This window comes from Choloepus didactylus, chromosome 15, assembly GCF_015220235.1.
Source record: "Choloepus didactylus isolate mChoDid1 chromosome 15, mChoDid1.pri, whole genome shotgun sequence".
In the NCBI taxonomy this organism is placed as follows: Eukaryota; Metazoa; Chordata; class Mammalia; order Pilosa; family Megalonychidae; genus Choloepus; species Choloepus didactylus.
Genome location: NC_051321.1, coordinates 56,219,450 through 56,238,908, shown reverse-complemented (window position 1 = coordinate 56,238,908; position 19,459 = coordinate 56,219,450). Strand labels below are relative to the sequence as shown.

At 39.1% G+C, this 19,459-nt stretch overlaps 1 protein-coding gene across 1 annotated transcript in view; it reads left to right on the top strand.

Annotated features, from left to right (window-relative positions):
* Positions 1 to 5,514: 5,514 nt before the first annotated feature.
* The window catches only part of FAM13C (family with sequence similarity 13 member C), a 135,333-nt gene continuing 121,388 nt past the window's right edge, over positions 5,515 to 19,459 (top strand). The window contains 3 exon segments of the mRNA XM_037803805.1: positions 5,515 to 5,666; positions 11,855 to 11,911; positions 15,021 to 15,222. Coding sequence (XP_037659733.1) covers positions 5,605 to 5,666; positions 11,855 to 11,911; positions 15,021 to 15,222 — 321 coding nt within the window. The 5' untranslated portion in view covers positions 5,515 to 5,604.

Sequence of the window (19,459 nt, the reverse complement as noted above, 5' to 3'; positions counted from 1 at the left end):
GGACATCCATAACTCAATCTCTGCTTCCGTCGCACAGCCTTCTCTCTCCCTGTCTCCGCCTGTGTCCACATTTCCTCTGCTTATAAAGAGTCCAGTCATATTGGATTATGGCCCACCCTGATACTGTTTGGCCTCATCTTAACTATTAGGACTGAGGATTAGGTCTTGAACATGTCTTTTGGGGGACATAAGTCAATCCATAACACTGCATATAATTGTACAGTGAACTAATTCTTAGTAAAGAATAAATCATGCCAAAAAAAGTATATATTTTTTTCTGAAAAAACTTAATAGTTCAAAATGATAATCTTTATGTTTGATACTGCAAAATCATAAACGTTAACTTTAACCAACATTTACCAAATTCTTAAGGGCTTCATAAATTTAAGGGCTGCTCTTAATCTTTTGATATTTTGGCTCATTCTCTTTTGAATTAACATGTGGTCATCCTTGCCAATTTTTATTCTTTGGTTGTCACTGCCAAAGATTCACTTGTCACTGGTTTTGAAAGTGATTCAAGCTGTTCTCCAACATCACTTCCATTGACTTGTCGAAATCCTGAATATTTTGCAAGAATTGGAATTTTACTTAGTCATCAATTTATAATGTATCCACATTTTATTGTTGGAGGAATCAGAGAGAACTTGTCAGAGAAAAGTGAACTTGATATACACTAGTTTTAATTGAGAGGTGGGTTTGAATGAGGATCAATATCATAGTCTCTCAACAATATATACTTTTGGTATCACCACTTTGCTTCCCTGGGCATCTTTGAATCTTCAGGGGCTCAGATATTGACCACTCAGGTAATGACGCTTCTCTTATAATAACAGATACTGGAATTGGCTAGGTGAAAGATTACAAGACAGGGAGTCAGGGATTGCTCATTTTATGGAAAATTATCTTTTCAGGCAAGTGTCCTCTCTTTCTGCAGGGAAGGCTGGTTCTTCTCAAGGGTACTGGCAGGAAGCAGCGAGTCACGGTGTCCAGGCCAGTAGAGCACGACTCTATTGACTTCCAGGCATTGTAATGATTCTGGCTCCTTGCCTCAGGGTCTTGCAGACAGAAATTTCTCAGGATTGTCCATTCCTCCAGGGATGTGTATTTTAAATTGAAGAGTTGTAAAGTGAGCACAAAGCCATTCTGGATTGGGCCCATTTCAGTTTAGATGAAGCACGCCCACATTTAGTAAAGTTTTCTTTTTCATTGCTTCCCTTAAAAAAAGCTATGTAAGCATTGTTCCATTATTGGAAATAGAAAGAAAATATCACCTGTAAGCCTACTAGCTGACATAACAGTTTGTTCATCCTGTTTCAAACTTTATGTTGTCATATTCTTAATTATGTCATTTAATCTTCATAAGAACCCATGATAATAGGTTACTATTATCTCCATTTTACAGATGAGAACAGTGAGGTATAGAGTGGTTTCCAAGTTCAAACTACTAGTAAGTAGTAGGTCTTGAATCTGTCAGTCTGACTCTGGAAACTCATCCTGGCCCACTACACTATTGTTTTATATTCTACATATAGCCAAGTCAATTCATTAGAATTTAAATTTTTTCCAATTACAATAGATTATTAGTATTAAATCTGGAATTCAGATGTTAGTTTTAAGAGCACCGGTAGAAAAACTAAAAAATGGAGACTTCTAACATTCAAGTGAATAAACCATATTTAAATCTAACATCTTCATTTTGTCCTTACTCAACTTGTATTGAATAAAATAGGGTTGTACATATAATGTATAATCATATAATGTATATATACACACATAGTTACACTATAAACACATTGAAAGCATCATGGTAGGGTCTGTGTCTTTCTTGTTTGTGGCTAGAACAGTGGCAGGCGTGTCATTTGTTTATTCATTCATTTGTTCAGTAAATAAAGTATATCAATTCATCTATTTTGCTTTTTTCCCCCCGATATACTCAGGAGCTCTTTTCTCAAAATTCCTAGTTCAACCTAAAGTTAATAGACAGTACATAAAAAAAAAAATGTTTTAGTCTTCAGTGGTTTGAGAAACACTGGTTTAAAATGATGAAATACTTTTCTTTGCTGCAGAATCTCTCAGAGCTCAATGTGCATTGTGTAATGATAATATGCATTCTTTCAAAAATTTACTTTTGACTATATAACTCTTTCTTTTTCTTTTCCTGGACCATCTGGGAGACTAGAATTCCACCGAGGACCCTTCGGGAAATGCTGTTCTAGAAGTTATGTCTTCAAAAACAGAAATGTTTGTTTTTCTGCTTCTCTTTTTGAACTCTCCTTGAACTAAGTTTAGTCAACCTCAGGATCTCCAAAATAATCAGATGTTGTATGATTATTCATCAGTATTGACCTATTCCAAATTGAATAGTATAGTACATAAAAAGGAATGAACACTTGAAAAGCCACTATAAAGACAATTTCTAAGCCTGATTTAAGATGAAAACAAATAATGTTGTAAGAACTGATTTAGAAATACAAATTATAGGTTACACACTGCCAAATTACAGGGTTTTTTTCTGGGACACTTTTGTGTTTTTAATCATAATCAACTGTATCAATAAATTATTTTGATTATGAGGACTACTTAAAACCTAATTTTGTTCCATACTATTCTTGAGTTGAGCATTCTTATTTCTTTTCTGTGGACATTTATTGTATACCTGAATTTATTGAATACATTTGTTGTTTTGTTTAATTTTCAAAGGGCCCACATTATAGTGAGAAAAGTATGACTTTTCTCTGCATTAGAATATTTATAGTCAGTATCATAGCCAATTAGTAAAGGGGGTTTTGGAAAACTGGCAATCTTTCAAGGTGTAGAGTTAAGAATGCTGAGTATAGACATCTTTACCAGTCTCAATAAAATAGAACAGACCTCAATTTGTGATGACTAAATAATGAAGACAAATTTATAGTGAAGAGTCCATGTCTTGGCACTCCCAAACCTAGCTTATATGAGACAGTGGGTGGTGTTGGAGTATATATATACATTTATATACTTTATATTTAAACATTTGCGGGACAAATACGTCTAAGCTTATTTGAGTCCATAAAGTTTAGGTATAAGACCATATTAAGCTTTTCTTCAGAAGCTTTTAAAAATATTTTGAAAAAGGAAAGTAAAATTGCAAAAGACCTTATTGAAACCTGTTTTTCTTTAAAAACTCAATTTTGGTTTGTCAAAGTATAATTTTAAATAGTTAAAAACATGACTCATAGAAATATAGGTCATGTGTCAAAGATATCTTATTACTGAGGACACCTATAAGGTGGTAAAGTTTGTTTCAAGAGCACTCAGGATCTGTGTATTTATAGGCACTTAGAAAGAATGTTAGTGTCAGTTTGTTAGATTAGATGCAAAACTGGTTACATTCTACAGAGCAATAACACTACAGACTTTGAAGTTATCTTTTCTTCTGGACAGACTGCAACTGAGAAGTTAGAATATAAGGGATAATTATGATTACTTAATCATATAGATAAACCTTTTTACTTTCTGGTATATTAGAGTAGACAGAGGTAAATACCTGAAATCTCTGAACTGTAAGCCAGCTGCCTTGATCTCTGATAATTGATTGTCTAGACTTTATCTTGTGCCCTGTGTGATTGTGAAAACCTTGTAAATGACCTTCATTTGTACCCATTTTATCTGTTTTTTTAACTTTAAAGTCTTATGACTTATGACTAATCTAAAGATAGCCCCTAATGTTTATTAATAAAGGGCCTTGGGTCAGGCCAGAACTAACCCATCCTAATTCCAAAGTTATCTTGATAACTGAAACTGGATATAACCAAAATGGGCCTGCCCGACATGTGCAATAACTTAGAGTTTAACCTATAAGTGACCTATACCTCATAATACTAAAAATCATGCCTATCATCATATCGAGGCCACCATTTTCTTACATACATTCTGTGACTAAGCATGTAATCAGTCTGCACATGCTCAATAATTAGATCACCTCTAATTACATCATCTGGGGTCATTGTACTCATAATCCTAAATCTGCTCATCTTTTGATACTATAAAACTTTCGGAATTACTGCAGATCGGGAGACAAATTTTTAGGCCAATAGGCCTTCTGATCTCCTGCTTTCCGCCTAGCAATCAACTCTTTATCTCTGAAATCCCAGTGTCTCAGGAATTGGTCATTTGAGGGCATCAGGCAGAGAACTCACGGCTTTTGATCCCTAACAAGATTGGACAAAATTTGCAAGTTAGCATGTAACTTCACAGATATTATGTCTGAGATCTAAACACTAGTGAGTAGCAAAGTGAAACACAAGTAAATTCTCCTAGAGAATTAATAAATCCTTTGCTAGACTTGTTAAACAGTCTCTTAGTTTTATGACACTGAAAGATCATGCTCCTCCCCTTATTTCCAAGTTTTGGATAATTTTTCAAATTATCCAAAAATAAAAATTATGGACATTTTGGTGATAAATTAACTCATTTAATTAACTGATTTGGATTAAAAAAAAATCCCACCATCTCAGCTGTTTCTGAGAGTGGAGAGATTAAAAAAGTGGGGAGAGGATGGTGGGCTCTTTTTAATTCAAAACTTAAAATAAGCATCTAGCACAGATGAGCGCTCATTCCATACCAAGGTCAACACAGCAGGAGAAATGACTAGGGGACAGAGGCAGGGCAACCATCCTCAGGGGAATGAAGAGAGTGGGGGCCTGATAACCCCTCCTCCCCCAACAAGGCTGCATTTATTTAAAGGGGGGGACCTTTTGTGCCTTTGATTCGTCCATCCATTGCAAAAGTGCTTGTGGACAGAGCTCGGTGGGCTGCTCCTGAGAGAAGCAAGTCGCACCCCTTGCACAGTCCCCTAGTGACTAGCTAATGCCCGTAATAAATTTCTCCACTCGCCCTGCGTGGGCTCATTCACAGCTCTGTCGTCCAGTGCCGGGGCGCTTCCTTTTAGGGACTGAAATAACAGTGCAGACAGATCGAGCGTGATGCAGAGAGCCCTCTTAGAGAGGCCCTTTTTTCCTCCCCTTGGCAATAAAAATACCGTACACAATAAAACAAACAAACAAAAAAACCCACGAAAGCAATATCCCCCCTCCTCCTTCTCGTCCCCTCCCCGATTTTTCTGAACGATGAATGTCTGCGAGCCTGCAGCCCTAGGGAGAGTAGCTCAGTAAAATTGGTAGGAGACGTCTGGAAGAAAGCAAGTCTCCTGGGTCTCTCAGCACCTGGACAAAAAAACAACCCGTTGGGCAGTCCTATTCCCAGCCCCGGGAGTGGCTGGCAGCAGAAAGGCCTGGATTAAACGCGGCGCGTGGACTGGCGAGGCCGGGGTCGCGAGGTAACTCCAGGTGTTCCTTCTGGGGATCCGGGGGTCCCGGGGTCCCGGCCCCGCCGTCGCGCACTACTCAGCTCGCTCCCCGCAGCCTCGCGCGCTGCCGGGCTTTGTGGTTCGCCGGTGCGGCTGGGCCCCTGCTGGGGGTATCGTTGCGAGCATGTGCAGACAGCAGTCCAAGGTAGAGCGAGCGTGCCGGGCAAGCCCTGAGATTTGCCTTGCAATGCCATGTTTGTGTATGTGCTCTAACTCCCCGAGAGCAATCAGGGAGACGGCTCCCCGGCCGGACTTAGCTGATGTTTTCTTGTTTCTGTTTCAGCCTTCAGGATAATTCCTTCGGCAGCACCGCTGTGACAGAGTAAGTGATTCTTGGCGTTAAAATAAGACTTGCATGCCTTTCTCTGGAAGCAACTACTATCTTGAAGGTACGGTCCCCAGCTGCTCGTTGTATTAGATGCATTGTCTCCCTGTTATCTGGGGCTGAGAAGATCGCGAGACATGCTGATTGATGGGGCCCAGAAATCTTTATAGGTTAAAATCAGCCTTTTAACAGCAGCGAGAGAGATATTAAGCTGCATGTGTGCGGGAGCTGAATGCTCCAAGATATGTGTCTTTGGAGCTAACATTTAAAAAAATCTGTTTGACATGTTAGAAAGGAAGCTTTGTTGTATTTTGCCAACATTGGTGTCAGGTTTCATGGAGTGCACACTGTATATATTTACAACAAATAGGAGATGGATGTGAAATTACTTGAGCTGAATGCAAGCATGTTATAAACAGGCTAAACTTATCTTCACCATCTCTTGTCTCCAGATTTTTAAGACACAGAAGAGTAAACTTTTCTTGAATGTTCTTTGTCATTTTTGTTTTCTGAACTAAAGACCTGATTATAGGGATAATGACTAATCTGGTCCTAAGGTAAAAGCCATTGATTAGGGCAACTAACCCCGTTTAAACCCGAAATGGAGTGCAATATTTTACAAAAGGCCAGGAGGCACAGTATTATTTTTATTAGATATTTATAGTTCATGGCTTAATGCTCATCATGATCTCTTCCTTATTTTACTATATTTACTATACACTACATTAAAATTAATAGATAGTATGTTTTGCTAATATTATATGTAATTTATATGTGTGTGTTATATATGTAATATATATACTACATCTAGTAATCTTTCTCTAGACTAACTCGGGATGTTTACTTCTGGGACCTTTCTGTAGAAGTCACTCTAAACAGCTTTTCAGGAAAAAGGGTTGTGTAGGTTTGTGTACTTAGCTACATTAAAAACAAACAAACAAAAGAACAAAACCCAAAAATCAATGCTGCATTTGACATAGAAAGTCCAAACAGGTTGGGAGCTGTTTGCTAAAGTTCCATGGAAGACTGATAAATAGATATGATTTGAATGTCTAGTCCTACTACTGCCACAGTGACTTGGTGCTTGAGGGCCAAGATCTATAGCACTTCCCAGTCCCTCTTGTCCCCCACATTCTTTTGTTTCTCTGTTTGGATGCGCTGTTCTTTTAGTGTCCAGCTTTGAGCTCACTTAAGTGGAATCACTTTTTTAAGAAACAGGATTGACTTTAGAAGAAGTAGTGCAAAATACTCATTTGGGCCCACATCTTGTTAATGAGATTGCTTGGTTTAACCAGAGCTGCTACTTTGCTTCTCTAAAAGTCTGAGAAAGAGGGAGGTCTGCATGCCAAGGAAAGCAGGCCAACAAAAGGCGAGGCCTTCCTGGGTCAGGTGCACAGGTGCTGCCCTCTTCCCTTTGCTGTACTTACAGGCACCAAATGCTTTCTGGGCCTGATTCTTGAGAGCCCTGTGCGGCCACATCCCCCCAGTCAACCATAGGCATAGCGCTTCAAAATGGAGGCACTTAGTTCCAGATTTCACATGGCAATTTTTTTTTTTCTTAAAAGTTTTACAGTTAAATGCTGGGGAGGGTGGCACCTTGTCTTTGGACACTCCCCAAGGAGTTCTGATTGCATAAGATCATGTTGTTACTTTCAGAAGAGTGACAGTGATTTATTTTAAAATGCACTAAGTGACAACTGGAATGCCATCTGGCTAATTTACAAAACCTAAAGAGCATATTTAAAACATAACGAAAACTTCACGTGTGTAACGTAGCACAGACCAGGGTCATTTAAAACTAGTCTTTGTCTCATATAATGTTTTCTCCTTTCTCCTTTCCTCTGTAACATGAACCTTTTTTTTTTTTTTTTCTTTTTGGTTCCCGGGACTTGACTCTGTAGCCAGCAAGACCAGGGTGCACAATACTGAGATGTAGGCATAGCAGGTGCTCAATAAATATTCGGGTGAGACTTTCACATACCGAGCAGGCACTTTCTTCAATTATGTTTTGGATATAAGAACACTTCTTCTTCCTCCTGCCTCCAATCCCAGTCCTAAAATTCACCCTCTTATTTTCTTCAGTGCCTGAAGTTCCACCTAGAGATGATTTCTTTTGGATTATTGTCTCTGGCAATGACCCTTATTAAAATGGAAATTAAAAAGTATGTGTCCCTGGGAGGTGGATTCAAGTTGTTATTAGTACTTTAATATAAACTACTCTATCAACTATTCCTTGCCAGCTGGGGGTCTTAAAAGATTCCTAGGGAAGCAGAATTGGGAGGGATTCAAGGACAGATTTTATTCACTTCTAGACTTTTCCAGGCTTGGCACTGTCTGTGCAGCTCTGGACCAATTCAGTTTCTTTTTTTCTATCCCAATTCTTCCAAGATTGGAATGGCCTTGGCCTTTCCTTCTGTGTCCACTGCACCCTTTTATCCATTATTTTTCCAAGGTCATTTTGGATGTTGCCCTGGCCTATGTGCAATTTGAAATGAAGCCTGGAATGCAATGAATTCTGATCGGTTACCATCTGCTTCTGTGGTTCTCAAACCTAACTCATCACCATAATTAACTGGAGGAGAAGGGACTTGTGGAAAATTCAGTTTCCCAGGCTTTCTCCTCAAGTGGGAACTCAGATGGGCGATTGTGTTGGAGTCAGCCTAGCATTGGACTGGGTTTTGGAAACTTTTAGGTCAGTATTAAACTTTATAGAAGCATACTCATTATGTGGGAGAGGGGCAGTCAGGTTGAAAAACTCACTCTCCTGGGTCCCACCCTCAGATAGTTGATCTAGTAGGGTTGGGCAGAGGCCTGCTCTTTTCAACAGGCCCTCCAGGCAATGCTAATGCAGATGATTCTTGGAGAACCCCGTGGTACTACAACCCCATGGTTCTACAGCTGAATAAAAGTCCCCTTCTGGCACTGAAGAACTACATTTTTCTAATAAGCAATCTGAGGCCTTTCTTCTTATTTATCCTAAGTTGGAAAAGAAAACCTTCCAGGAGTGCTTCTTTCACCATCATTATGCTAAGAAACAAGTGGTCCTCTCTCAGTTTATTGAGCACTGTACTGTGAGCCTTGGGGAATATAGACTGAAGAGAATATGTGGTTCCAGCTTTTCTGGACACAGTGTGATGGAGCAGAAATGACTCTGGCTTCACTGTTTTATGCCTTGGAATCTAGGGCAATTCCTTAGCAATACCTTCTTCAGTGTAATACCTTCTTGCCTGAAGGTAATTCCTACCTCAAAACATTGTCAGGCTTGAACAAGATAATGTGAGGAAGAAGGTGAGCTGTGAAGCACCATACAATTTTTTGTTGTTGTTTGTGGGTTGATAAAGGGAGCAAAAGTTGGAATACAGACCAAAGTACCAACCTGAGCATTTCACAGAGAAATGAATACAAGGACCAGGCAATACTAATTAAGGAATCTGTGACTTCAAATCTAGTTGATGAGAACTACAAAGAAAATCATTTAATGGAGGTGCATTTTACACTTTATTTGACATGGGCAACAATAAAAATCATTTTATATTGCAATCTGGCACATATACGTAATTTAAACAGGTTTTGTGAAACAACATTTAACTCTTAATAGTTGATATTTTCTATTCAGTTTCTCTAACAACAGGAACAAAAATACTGGTTGCTACTATCTAATTTCAAAACCTACTAATAAGTCATAATCTATAGTTTGAAAAACACTGTATTAAAAGAAGTCTTGAATTTATGAGAGGGAGACCTTTAAAGGGATTGGTCCTTAAATTCCTGTGGAAGGCTGTAATGTAGGAAGAGAATACCATGCTCAAGATCAGCTGGGCACTTGGTTTGAGTTGATTTTCTTCTTGGAGTAGGGGTATTTAGATGTGGATCCCCTCTGTTAAATCCACTTTTATAATTGGGCCGGCCAGTATCATACATTTGCAAGAGATGGGGATACTCCTAAGCAAGGAATCAATAGAACAATCAGAAAGGGGGTTTAAATTGAATAGAACTTGATGATCTTCATCAAAGTCAATGAAAACTCAACTGAACTAAAAAGAGCTTGCATGTGTGCTGCGTAAGCCAGTAGAGAGATCTATTTCAGTTGCTGCATCTGTGAGCTTGGAATTGTGTTTCCTTGAGTGATGACTGGAGGCCTTAAAATTGAATCAACTAATTAGGTCCAGCCTCTTGCTTCAGAAGTCATCTGCAACTTCGCATGTTTTGGTGCTGTTCCATTTTAGCTAATTGTACTTTGAAGAGAAAGATTAATACATCAATCAGGGAAAATATATGTTTTTGCCAAAATCTCCCAACAATAGGTATTGTTGAGCTCCAGGGTTGGATCTCTGGTTGAGCCCTAGTTCTTTGGGAGAAACAATTCTAAATTTCTGTTTTTCATTGATTTTGTGTGTTGCTAGGTTACTTCTATTGGGAAACATTTTTATTCACATTATAAAGCCCAGATGACCCAATGAAGCAAATGTCTCTAATGGAGGAGAACAAGGCAATACTTGTGAATTTAATTGTGGTTTTTCATGATATGGGCAGAGTGGGTTATTGGCAGTCAAAAATGTGAAAGCAAGGCAATGTAGTTCATTTTTTTAAGAGAAGCATTTTGTTAAGCCATCCGATTTTTTTTTTACCTGCCAGAGGGAACAAAATATTTTAGTAGGTAGAGAGGTTAGAGTCTGTCGGTTGTCTTTGTTTAAATCACTATAAAAACCATAATTCAAAAGGAATCATAAAGTAAAAGGATTGGAGCTGTCATAAATTTGATCTGTAAGAAAATTATCTATCATTGCTATTGAGGGATTTTTAAAAATTTAAAATTGTTTCATATAGTATTTATACTATATGGTTATTTTTATTTTTATTTTTATTTTAATTTTTGTCTTCTAGTATATTATGGAATCTCTGAGCTCAGGGTCCTGGTCTTTTTCAACTTTGTGTCATTTAAAAGCCATGCTACGCAAAGCTATGCAATGTGGGTTTGGGTCTGTGTGGATTCCCACATTGTTTGTAACTTGTTTGAAATTGGGAGTAAGCATTTAATAACTCTTATTGGAATTTATCATTGGCATGACATTTTTTCCAAAAGTATCCGTCCACCATGGATTGGACATACAGATACGAACTGGTCAGTCCTACAACTCGGAGTTTGAGAAGCATAGCTGCAATGCCTAATACAGTACCTGAAATGCAGTAAATGGTCAATAAATGCATCTTAAATTATTTCAGAGACCAGACCTGCGGAGGAGCCAGTTAAGAATTCAATTCAAGTATATTGAGTGTCTACTCTGGGTCATGCTGTCCTAGGCACTGTGGTGGTACATCTGGAAAAAGAAAATACAGTGATTTCTTCTCATGAAAATAACAATGAATTAAAAAGTTCTCAGTTGCAAAACAATTAAACCCTGTGTAGCAAGCTATAATTGGTTAGCAAAACCTCCGAATGAAGAGTAGACATGTATGCATTAAAGTAGGAACGCAATGCAGCATGACTTGACCGTGAAGTTTCAAGGAGCTTGTGGGACCTGACTTGGACAGCGAAGGATGAGTAGTAGTTGAAGGTGGATAAAGCATTCCAGACTGGGGTGAGGCTGGTGTGGGCTGGCTGAGAACAGGGACAATTGCTCCATCTGGCACACAAGTGAGAGGGTCTGTTCTCAACATAAATTCCTACTCCGGATTCCCGTAGCCAGTGTGGAACACTGGAGATTTTTCAATATGGAAGACCAAGAATTTTTCATAAGGTAAATCCAGAAGTTTTGTGAGAAGGAGGGGTCCAGAAAGTCTGGGGGCCACTTTGGAGGCTCCTGGGGTCAGCCAAATGGGAGTCGCATGGTATGGAACTGGCAGAAGCAGAGGAAATGCAGAGGGGCATATAGTTAGTCTCTTTTGAGCTAACTGCAATCCACCCATCTTGGTGCCTGGGGACGCTTAGGTCCTTTCTAGGGTCTTGTTAGTCAAGGTGATACAGAGCAGTGGCGGGAAATGAGCTTTTTTAAGCTCACATGATAGGACGTTACTATCGTTGCTGGCCTGGGAGACATATTGGGAATGGGAGCTGGTTTGGGCAGCAGTAGTGTGGATTGTTACCTTTCTCAGTTTAACATGCTGATCTTGAGATAGTGCTCGATCAGTGCTGCTACTGCTGTGCAGACAGTTGGATCTGATGAGGCTTTTGATCCTTTCTCCAGGTGTGACGAAGACACAGTCTCTCTACATGAAGACCAGACTCATTGCTCCAGTCTCAGGTAAGACCCCCCATTGCTAATCGCTTATATTTGAAGAAGAGGCACCAACTGGGTCTGGTGTTTTTAGTCTCTCCTTTGCATTCTAATTATTTGTTCTTATGTCACATCTACTAGATTTTCAGTTCTCGAAGGAGGTTTGTTGTGTCCACTCTTAGATCCTCTCCCTCCCTGGCCTTACCCTCTTAGTAGCCAGAAGTGAGCTTTAACTATAGGGAGTGTTCAATAAGTGCCTATTAAATTGAGCGTTGTTTAGCCCATCTTAGCGTTCCCATCACAGGCCCTAAGGAAGAGGTTCAGGACACCAAACGTGTCTGGAATAAGGTCTTGGCCATGGGGGGGCTCATTGTGGCAAAACCTTCCCAGTTAACCATTTCTTCAACATTTACTTTGTACTAGGTACTTTCACATACATTTCATTACTTTATCTAAGTGACTGAAAGGAAGTTGATGTTTCCTTCTTCATTCTATAGATGGGGAAACTGAGGCTTAGAGGAATTAGAGTTTGTCCAAGATAACATAGCCCCTGTAGGCAGAATTTGGACCGGGATCTGTCTGTCTCCAAAGTCTACTTTTTGGATAATAAACATTTATTGAGGATCTGTTTTTTTTTGGCTGGAAACCTTTCATGATGTTGAGGAGAGAAAGACAAATCCCTGCTTCTGGGAATTCAGTCTACTGGATGAGATAGACAAGATTATAGAAGATGGTGACACCATGCATTAAGCACTATTATGCTAGAGGTAAACATAGGATTCAGTTAGAAGGACCCCAAACAGAGGGGTCTGGGATGGTTTCCTGAAGAAGATTACACATGGTGCATGATTTTGGGTATGTGTGTAGGGGGGGGAGTCTGAGGCTAAGGAAAGGATGAGACCACCAAATCTAGGGAACAGCCTACTGGAAAGCCACAGAGGGTAGAGGGAATAGTTTGAGCTGAATGGATAGCAAGTGGTTTAGGATGGCAGGGACCCTGAGAGCCTGAGAGCCTGGTGGGAGCAAGGAGGCCAGAAGAGGAGGTAAGAAAAGAAGCTGGGGAGATAAACAGAGATGAGATTTCAACAAAGGCTCCTTTGCCTTACTAAGGAGTTTGGAATTTATCCTGGAGGCATTGGGAAGACTGAAAGGAACTCTTGGTTTTTTTTTTTTGCAAATAGCCACTTGCCTAAGGCCTGCATGAGGGTAACAATAGCTATCATTTATTGGATTGTGGCCTTCAGCCAGCTTTTCTCTGGTAAGCACTTCACAGAGACAGTATTATCTCTCCAAGGTAGATGGTACATCCATTTTACTGATGACGAAATGAGAGGCAAAATGATGTGGCCCAAATGACACTACTAATCAGTGGGAGAACACTTGCTCTTTCGGGACACCATGCTCATTCTCAGTCTATGATTTATTCCAGTAAGTAGTGGCATAAAATTCATAACCTGTACTTTTAAACTGTTTGGGGGATTCTGGAAAAATATGTTGCAAATGTATTTCTAAAAATGACACTTCAGGTATTACATTTATATAACGAGAAAGAAGCCTTAGCCTGCTCCCCGCCCTTCCTTGCTCTCCAAGTTAAGAAGGAAGATGACGTTTATAAAATTTGGGGCCCCTTGAAAACATGATGTAAAAACAAAGTGCAGCTAATAATTTCTCCTCGAATAAGGAACATTTAGGTAACAATAAAGGCAGCTCTTCTTCCTTTTGTTTCTCACACTGGAACATAGGGTGTATGGATGAGTGTTCTTTGTTTCTAGTGAGAGAAATGCACTTTGAATGAACTAGTGCAGTTTCCCATTCATGGTTTGATACTGGTTTTCAACTGCATTAGTGACTTAGAAATTTTTTTGTAACTGTAAATGATATTAAGGAAAAAACACAACCAGTTTCACCGGCATTGACTTCATTATTTTCGGTTCCCAACACTGAAGAAGTGTTCACTTGCTGGATTCTCCTTTACCAAGAGACTTTAGTCCTATTTCATGAGGTTTTATTTTCACACCTTGCTCAACTGTATCCTGGTATCTGTCATGATGTTTGCTTTGGTCCTTTTCCAAAAACTAATTGGCGCTCATCTTCCTCTGATATCAACTTAGTGAAAGTTTCCTTTTATTTGTGGGACTGTGCCTTGAGGAGCGGGTATAAAATCTCTCTTTTGCTGGTCTTACTCCTTGGCCATACGCATCCCCGGGCCGTGAGAATCCCAGCTCGCCTTGTCAAAAGAGCTTTCATGGGTTCTGGAAAGGGAGCATGAGGGCAAAACACCATCTGTGGGAAGTTGCTGCTTCTAGTGAATTGCATGATCCAGCACCAAATGATTGCCAGTGGGTTGAGGATACTGATGTTGATCATATAAAGAGAAAGCCCTCTTTGATTATGTCCCTGATTGCTTGAATTCTTACCAAAATGAAAATAAAGTGCATTTAGAGTTAAGTGGGAGAAATGCCTTGAAATAAGTGTGTTATGGGGTCAGTATTTTTTGGGAAATTCAACCTGAGGACTATAGTATTGAATTTGAGTGATGGGTGAAAAATACAAGTGCTGTCCCAGCACTGTGGGTGTGAAGGTAGTTCCAGCCCATGCCCAGAACCCAGATGCTGTGATCTTCAGCTTTGCGTTCATGGCCGTGTGCGCATGAATATTACATTATTCAGGTAATATGCATCCTATTAAAATAGGTATTTATAAGCATCATGGCTGGAACCTAAAACACAGGCCCGAGAGCATAACAGTTCAGGGTCTAAGGGAATTGGCCCTTGTATCAGACAAGTCTTAGAGTCTTAATCGATAAGGCCGGCATGATAGTATCTATCCTGTATATCTCACATTTTTATCGTGAGAGGAGAATATGATAACACGCGAAAGCACTTTAGAGTATAGAGAATTAAAAATATAAAAAATATGTCCACCAGCAAAGATTGAAAGGGAATGTAGAGTGATATAAAGAGTGACATTCACAATTCCTTAGGTTCTTTTTCTGTAAATTGTCTAAGTCTATACTACAAATTTTGCAAGGTACCCTAAAAGTACAGCAGTGATGAATATTGCCAGCCCCCTTTTCCTCATAGTAGTTTATTAATTTTTTGGTGCGCTTTCTAAATTTGGGTCTTTCCTGTTTCAGAGATGAAAACAATAAAGAAAATTACCCTGACCCCAGCGCTCTCCTAGAGGAGTTCCCGCCGCCCGCCCGCGAGCCGCCGCAGCATGTAGAGCCGAGCGCGCTGGTGGACAGTGTGCTGCGACCCACCATGGGCAACTTCAAGTCCCGGAAGCCCAAGTCCATCTTCAAAGCGGAGACTGGGAGGGGCCCCGGAGACAACCAGGTAGCGGGCTCTCCCTCTGCCGGCCTCTGTGCTCTGCGAGGGCACCCCTCTGGCGGATGGGTGGCGGACGTTTTGCAGGAGGTGGTTGGGGTGAATTGTCACTGAGCGCTTGGCTGACCTGAGAGGTGGGACTGCTCTCCTGGTCCGGGCAGTCTGGTAATGCAGTGCCCTCTCAAAATGGATATTCTTAAATACTGGAATGAGACACTGATTTAGAGGAGGGACTGCTTGTTCTTAGTGGGGGAAGGTGGAGGAGGGTCTGTCCTCTATAACTCTTCACTTATCCAAGATGATACAGCTCTAGTCCCAAACTTGGGGATTCTATTCCACAAATCAGAAGTCCCAGATTGACCTGGAACCATTCTCCTTCGGCTGCTATTTAGCATCCTGCGTGCACTCAAGTGTACGTGAGTGTGTATGTGTGTGAAGTGTCTGGTTCTCTGAGGTCAATATGCCTTTAAGTGAATGAGCAAAGCTCATTTTCAATTAGATTCTGTGAATAAATTTACATTTATAATTCTTTTTACTTTTTTTTTCCTTGTTTGGGGATGTAGTGAACAATGTGAGTTTTTATCTTAAAAATCTCTTAAGTAATATATGATTCTTTTAGAAGAGATTAAATGAATATAATCTAATCTTTCTAGAAGGTTAATGCTCCCAACGTTGAAATTATACTTGTAATGCACCTAACACAGTTTTGGGGACATACATGCTCCATAAATGTTAACTTTGCTTTTTTGTTAACTTTGAAAATAATGTGGGGCTCTCTAAGTGTAATAGGTTAATTAGGTAGGAACTTTAGTCCTGTTCTCTTTAGCAAATGGGCATGAGGTGATCTTCCTTTTAGAATAACTTTGACAATTTGACCTTTTAATTTTATTATGGGACTTGTAATTTTTATCTCCCTCCTTCCTTGGCATTGTAACTTCCTTATTTATTAAGTCAGTTTTGCGGTGAGTTGAAAATGCCCTCGACATACGTGAAGCTGTGTTGTGATAATCTTCAGATGAGTATTAATCTCACCACAGACAGAGATGAGTCTGAAATACCATCTGAGCTCCAATAAGCTTGAGAGCCTGCCTTTTACTGAATGTACCAGCACCTGTCCAGTTGAGAATGCCATGCTGGGGACGATACAGGGACCCAGACGGGGCTGCTTCCTACATCTCACTGGTCTCAGGAAGGCTCTGATCTTGAATCTCCCTGCCGCGCTGTCCCCTGTGACCTTGCGGGCTTCAGGGTGTCCACCCATCCCTCCTCAGGGTGCTCTCTTTCCTATGCTGTAGTCTGACCTCACGGAAATTAGAAAGCTGTCACTTGTAATAAGGTGCTAATGGGGCATGTAATTCCCAACCTGTTGTCCATACACTGGAACATTTCAGGAGAGAAACACTTGTATAGTCTTTGCTCATAATACACCATTGGAATCCTGGACCGAGGTAAAATTCCCAGTTCATTTCTAATATCTCTATTTACACAATTAGATTTATTTTTCTTAAAATGACTGAGAACTTTGATAATACTATTTTAGATCTTCCACATTAGGGGGAAATTTGTAACACTCGTTCTTCCTATGTGCTTTGGGGAGAGAGAATTAACATCAGTTGAGTAGTTACTGAGAACTGAACACATAAAAGCATATTATTAATAAAACCTGCTTTTACATATTTGAGTATTTACTCTGTTCCAGGCACATACAATGTTTTACTACAATCCTATGGAATAGGTATATTATCTTTTTGTGCAGATGGGAAGATAAGGATCAGAGGGATCAGGTAACTTGTTCAGCCACTATCTGGAAGAACTTGAGAAAAATGTCTTGTATTCTCCACAAAAGCAGAGTGTTTCTGCCCTCTTACACCTTAATTTTTATATAAAACCTGTGATTTCTCTCTGGTACTTTTTTTCCTTTGGTGATGTATTGTTGCTAAGCAGTAATTACTTATTTAGAAAGGACAACTTTGTAGAGAATTTCATAAGTGTGTATTTTCTTGTCTGCCTTAAAACTTTGTGACACTGGTCACTAAAATCTAGACAAATGTTGTTGAGTGAATGTTAGCTTCACTAGAATATAAGTTCCTTGAGGTCAGCTTGACTATTGTCAGCCAACTTATCTTCAGTCCATCTTGTCTGTTGTATCTCCAGCACCCAGTAGTCACTTAATAGTATTTGTTGAATAAGTCAAAACTGGTAAGAGAGGCATGATTGTGATTGGTATCATTATTATTATTACTATTTTTGTAAAATGTAGTTATTATCTCTTCATTCAGTTGTTAATGGATAAATTTTAAAAGAGGATATAATCAGGGCTCCTATGTAGTTATAAGATAAAGATGTGTCAAATATTTTATTTAATGCATTAATTAATGAGGGAATAAGTAAGACATCGTGACCAGTTCAAAAGAAAACAGAAAGTACCACACATTTGTAGCCTGATAAGGAACGCTGAAATAAATTTACAGATGGATGCACAATTGGCAAAACTTGTAATATCCATAGGGTTCTGGTCAATTACATTCCACTGGACACAATTTACATTTCTGTAGTCAGGAATTGTTTGCATTGCCATCAGGTTCTACCATTTAACTTCTACCACTACAGAGTTGTAAAGTAGCCTAATCATGGACAAACAAAAGCAGAGATAATCCAGATGGATGAGCTAGCCCGGACACTCACTGAATTTCAAAGTCTTTTACAATTTTCCTTGTGATCTTAATAATCTCAAAGAAAGGTTTTTTCTTGTTCACAGAGTAAGGCTGGTTTCATTAGGCTTGACCTTTTATTTACATAGTCATATCAAGAGTGTTAATATACCATATAAGCTCACTTAGGTGTCCTTTGCAAAATCTAGAGCCCTACAATATTGAATAATTGCAATGTCTCTCTAGAAATATTGGTTAAGAATTTTGGATTGGACTTTCAGTGCCTCTATTATTTGCTATCCCAAGGCTAGGAAGCCAAACCCAAGGAACTCTCTCCATCAGATTTCACTAGCAGTACCTATGTATGCGTTTGGGTGAATTCCTCCTTCTTGAGGTTCCCAAAATAACCCTAGGTCCTGGCCTCAAGAAGCGACTGTCCTCACCACTTCTACGACTGGACACCAGCAGCCAGTTTTCCTAGAAGGGCTTTGTAGGCATTGGCTCCCTAAGTAAAGTTATCAATAGCTTCCTAAAAGTGGCCTGTTCTACCAGTCTCAGATATGACATTCTATATAAGGCTTTGGTTGCATAATTGATTTTTCTGTTTATATCCTGGTAAATAGGGAAGACAGATGATTATTGAACATATGCAAATAACCATACAGCCATGTAAAGTAAGGACATAGTACAAGTTTCTGAACTTTGGGGGTAGGTGAGACTCTACATAAGCAGTCTACTAAATTGTTATGAGTTTCAGATAGTTGAAGCAGAAAGGGAAAGGACTTTTTTATATATCCGTAAAATAGAACATTGAAACAACAATATTCTAAATAAATAACTACAATAAAATTAATCTTATCAGTCCATTTGGGCCTATGTAATTAATTCTTGTCCTGCTTGCCCTTGGGTTAGCAGTCTCAAGATGTCATCAGCTTCTGACTAAAATGAGTTCTTGCAGACACCAACTCAGCCCACTAGTATGGTGAATGTAGTCTAAGTGATGTCATCAGAAGGCCATCCCCAAGAGTCTGTTCTTTGAAATGTTAATAGTTAGAAGTATCTGGTACATACCTTTACCATGGTGCTCTTGAGATAGTTCTTATTTGTTGAAGATACAAACTGTAGCCCAAAGTTGATGATAGCAGAAGCTTCAGGCACACATCCGAGTACAACAAAACTGTCTATGGATGACAGAACTGTAAATTACTGCAGTTAATTTATTATGAATAATTTTGAGATGTGAAACGTCTGATGGGTATTCATAATAAGACTAATGTATAATATGACATGCAAAACAGATAATAAAACTATTCCAAATAATTAGATGAATGTCTTGAAGGATATGAGTAAGTTAGCCTATTTTCAAAGAAATCAGGGAATGTTACTTCTGATTTTATAAAAATGGGTGAATATAATTTTTATAGAGGAAAAAAATCTTGAGATATAATAATCCTATGACATTTTATGTATTTTATATGTGTGTATATATATATATGTATATATATATGTGTATATATATATATATATATATATATATATATATATAAATGTATACAATAGTCCAAGCATATATAAAAAATCAAGAATATATCAAG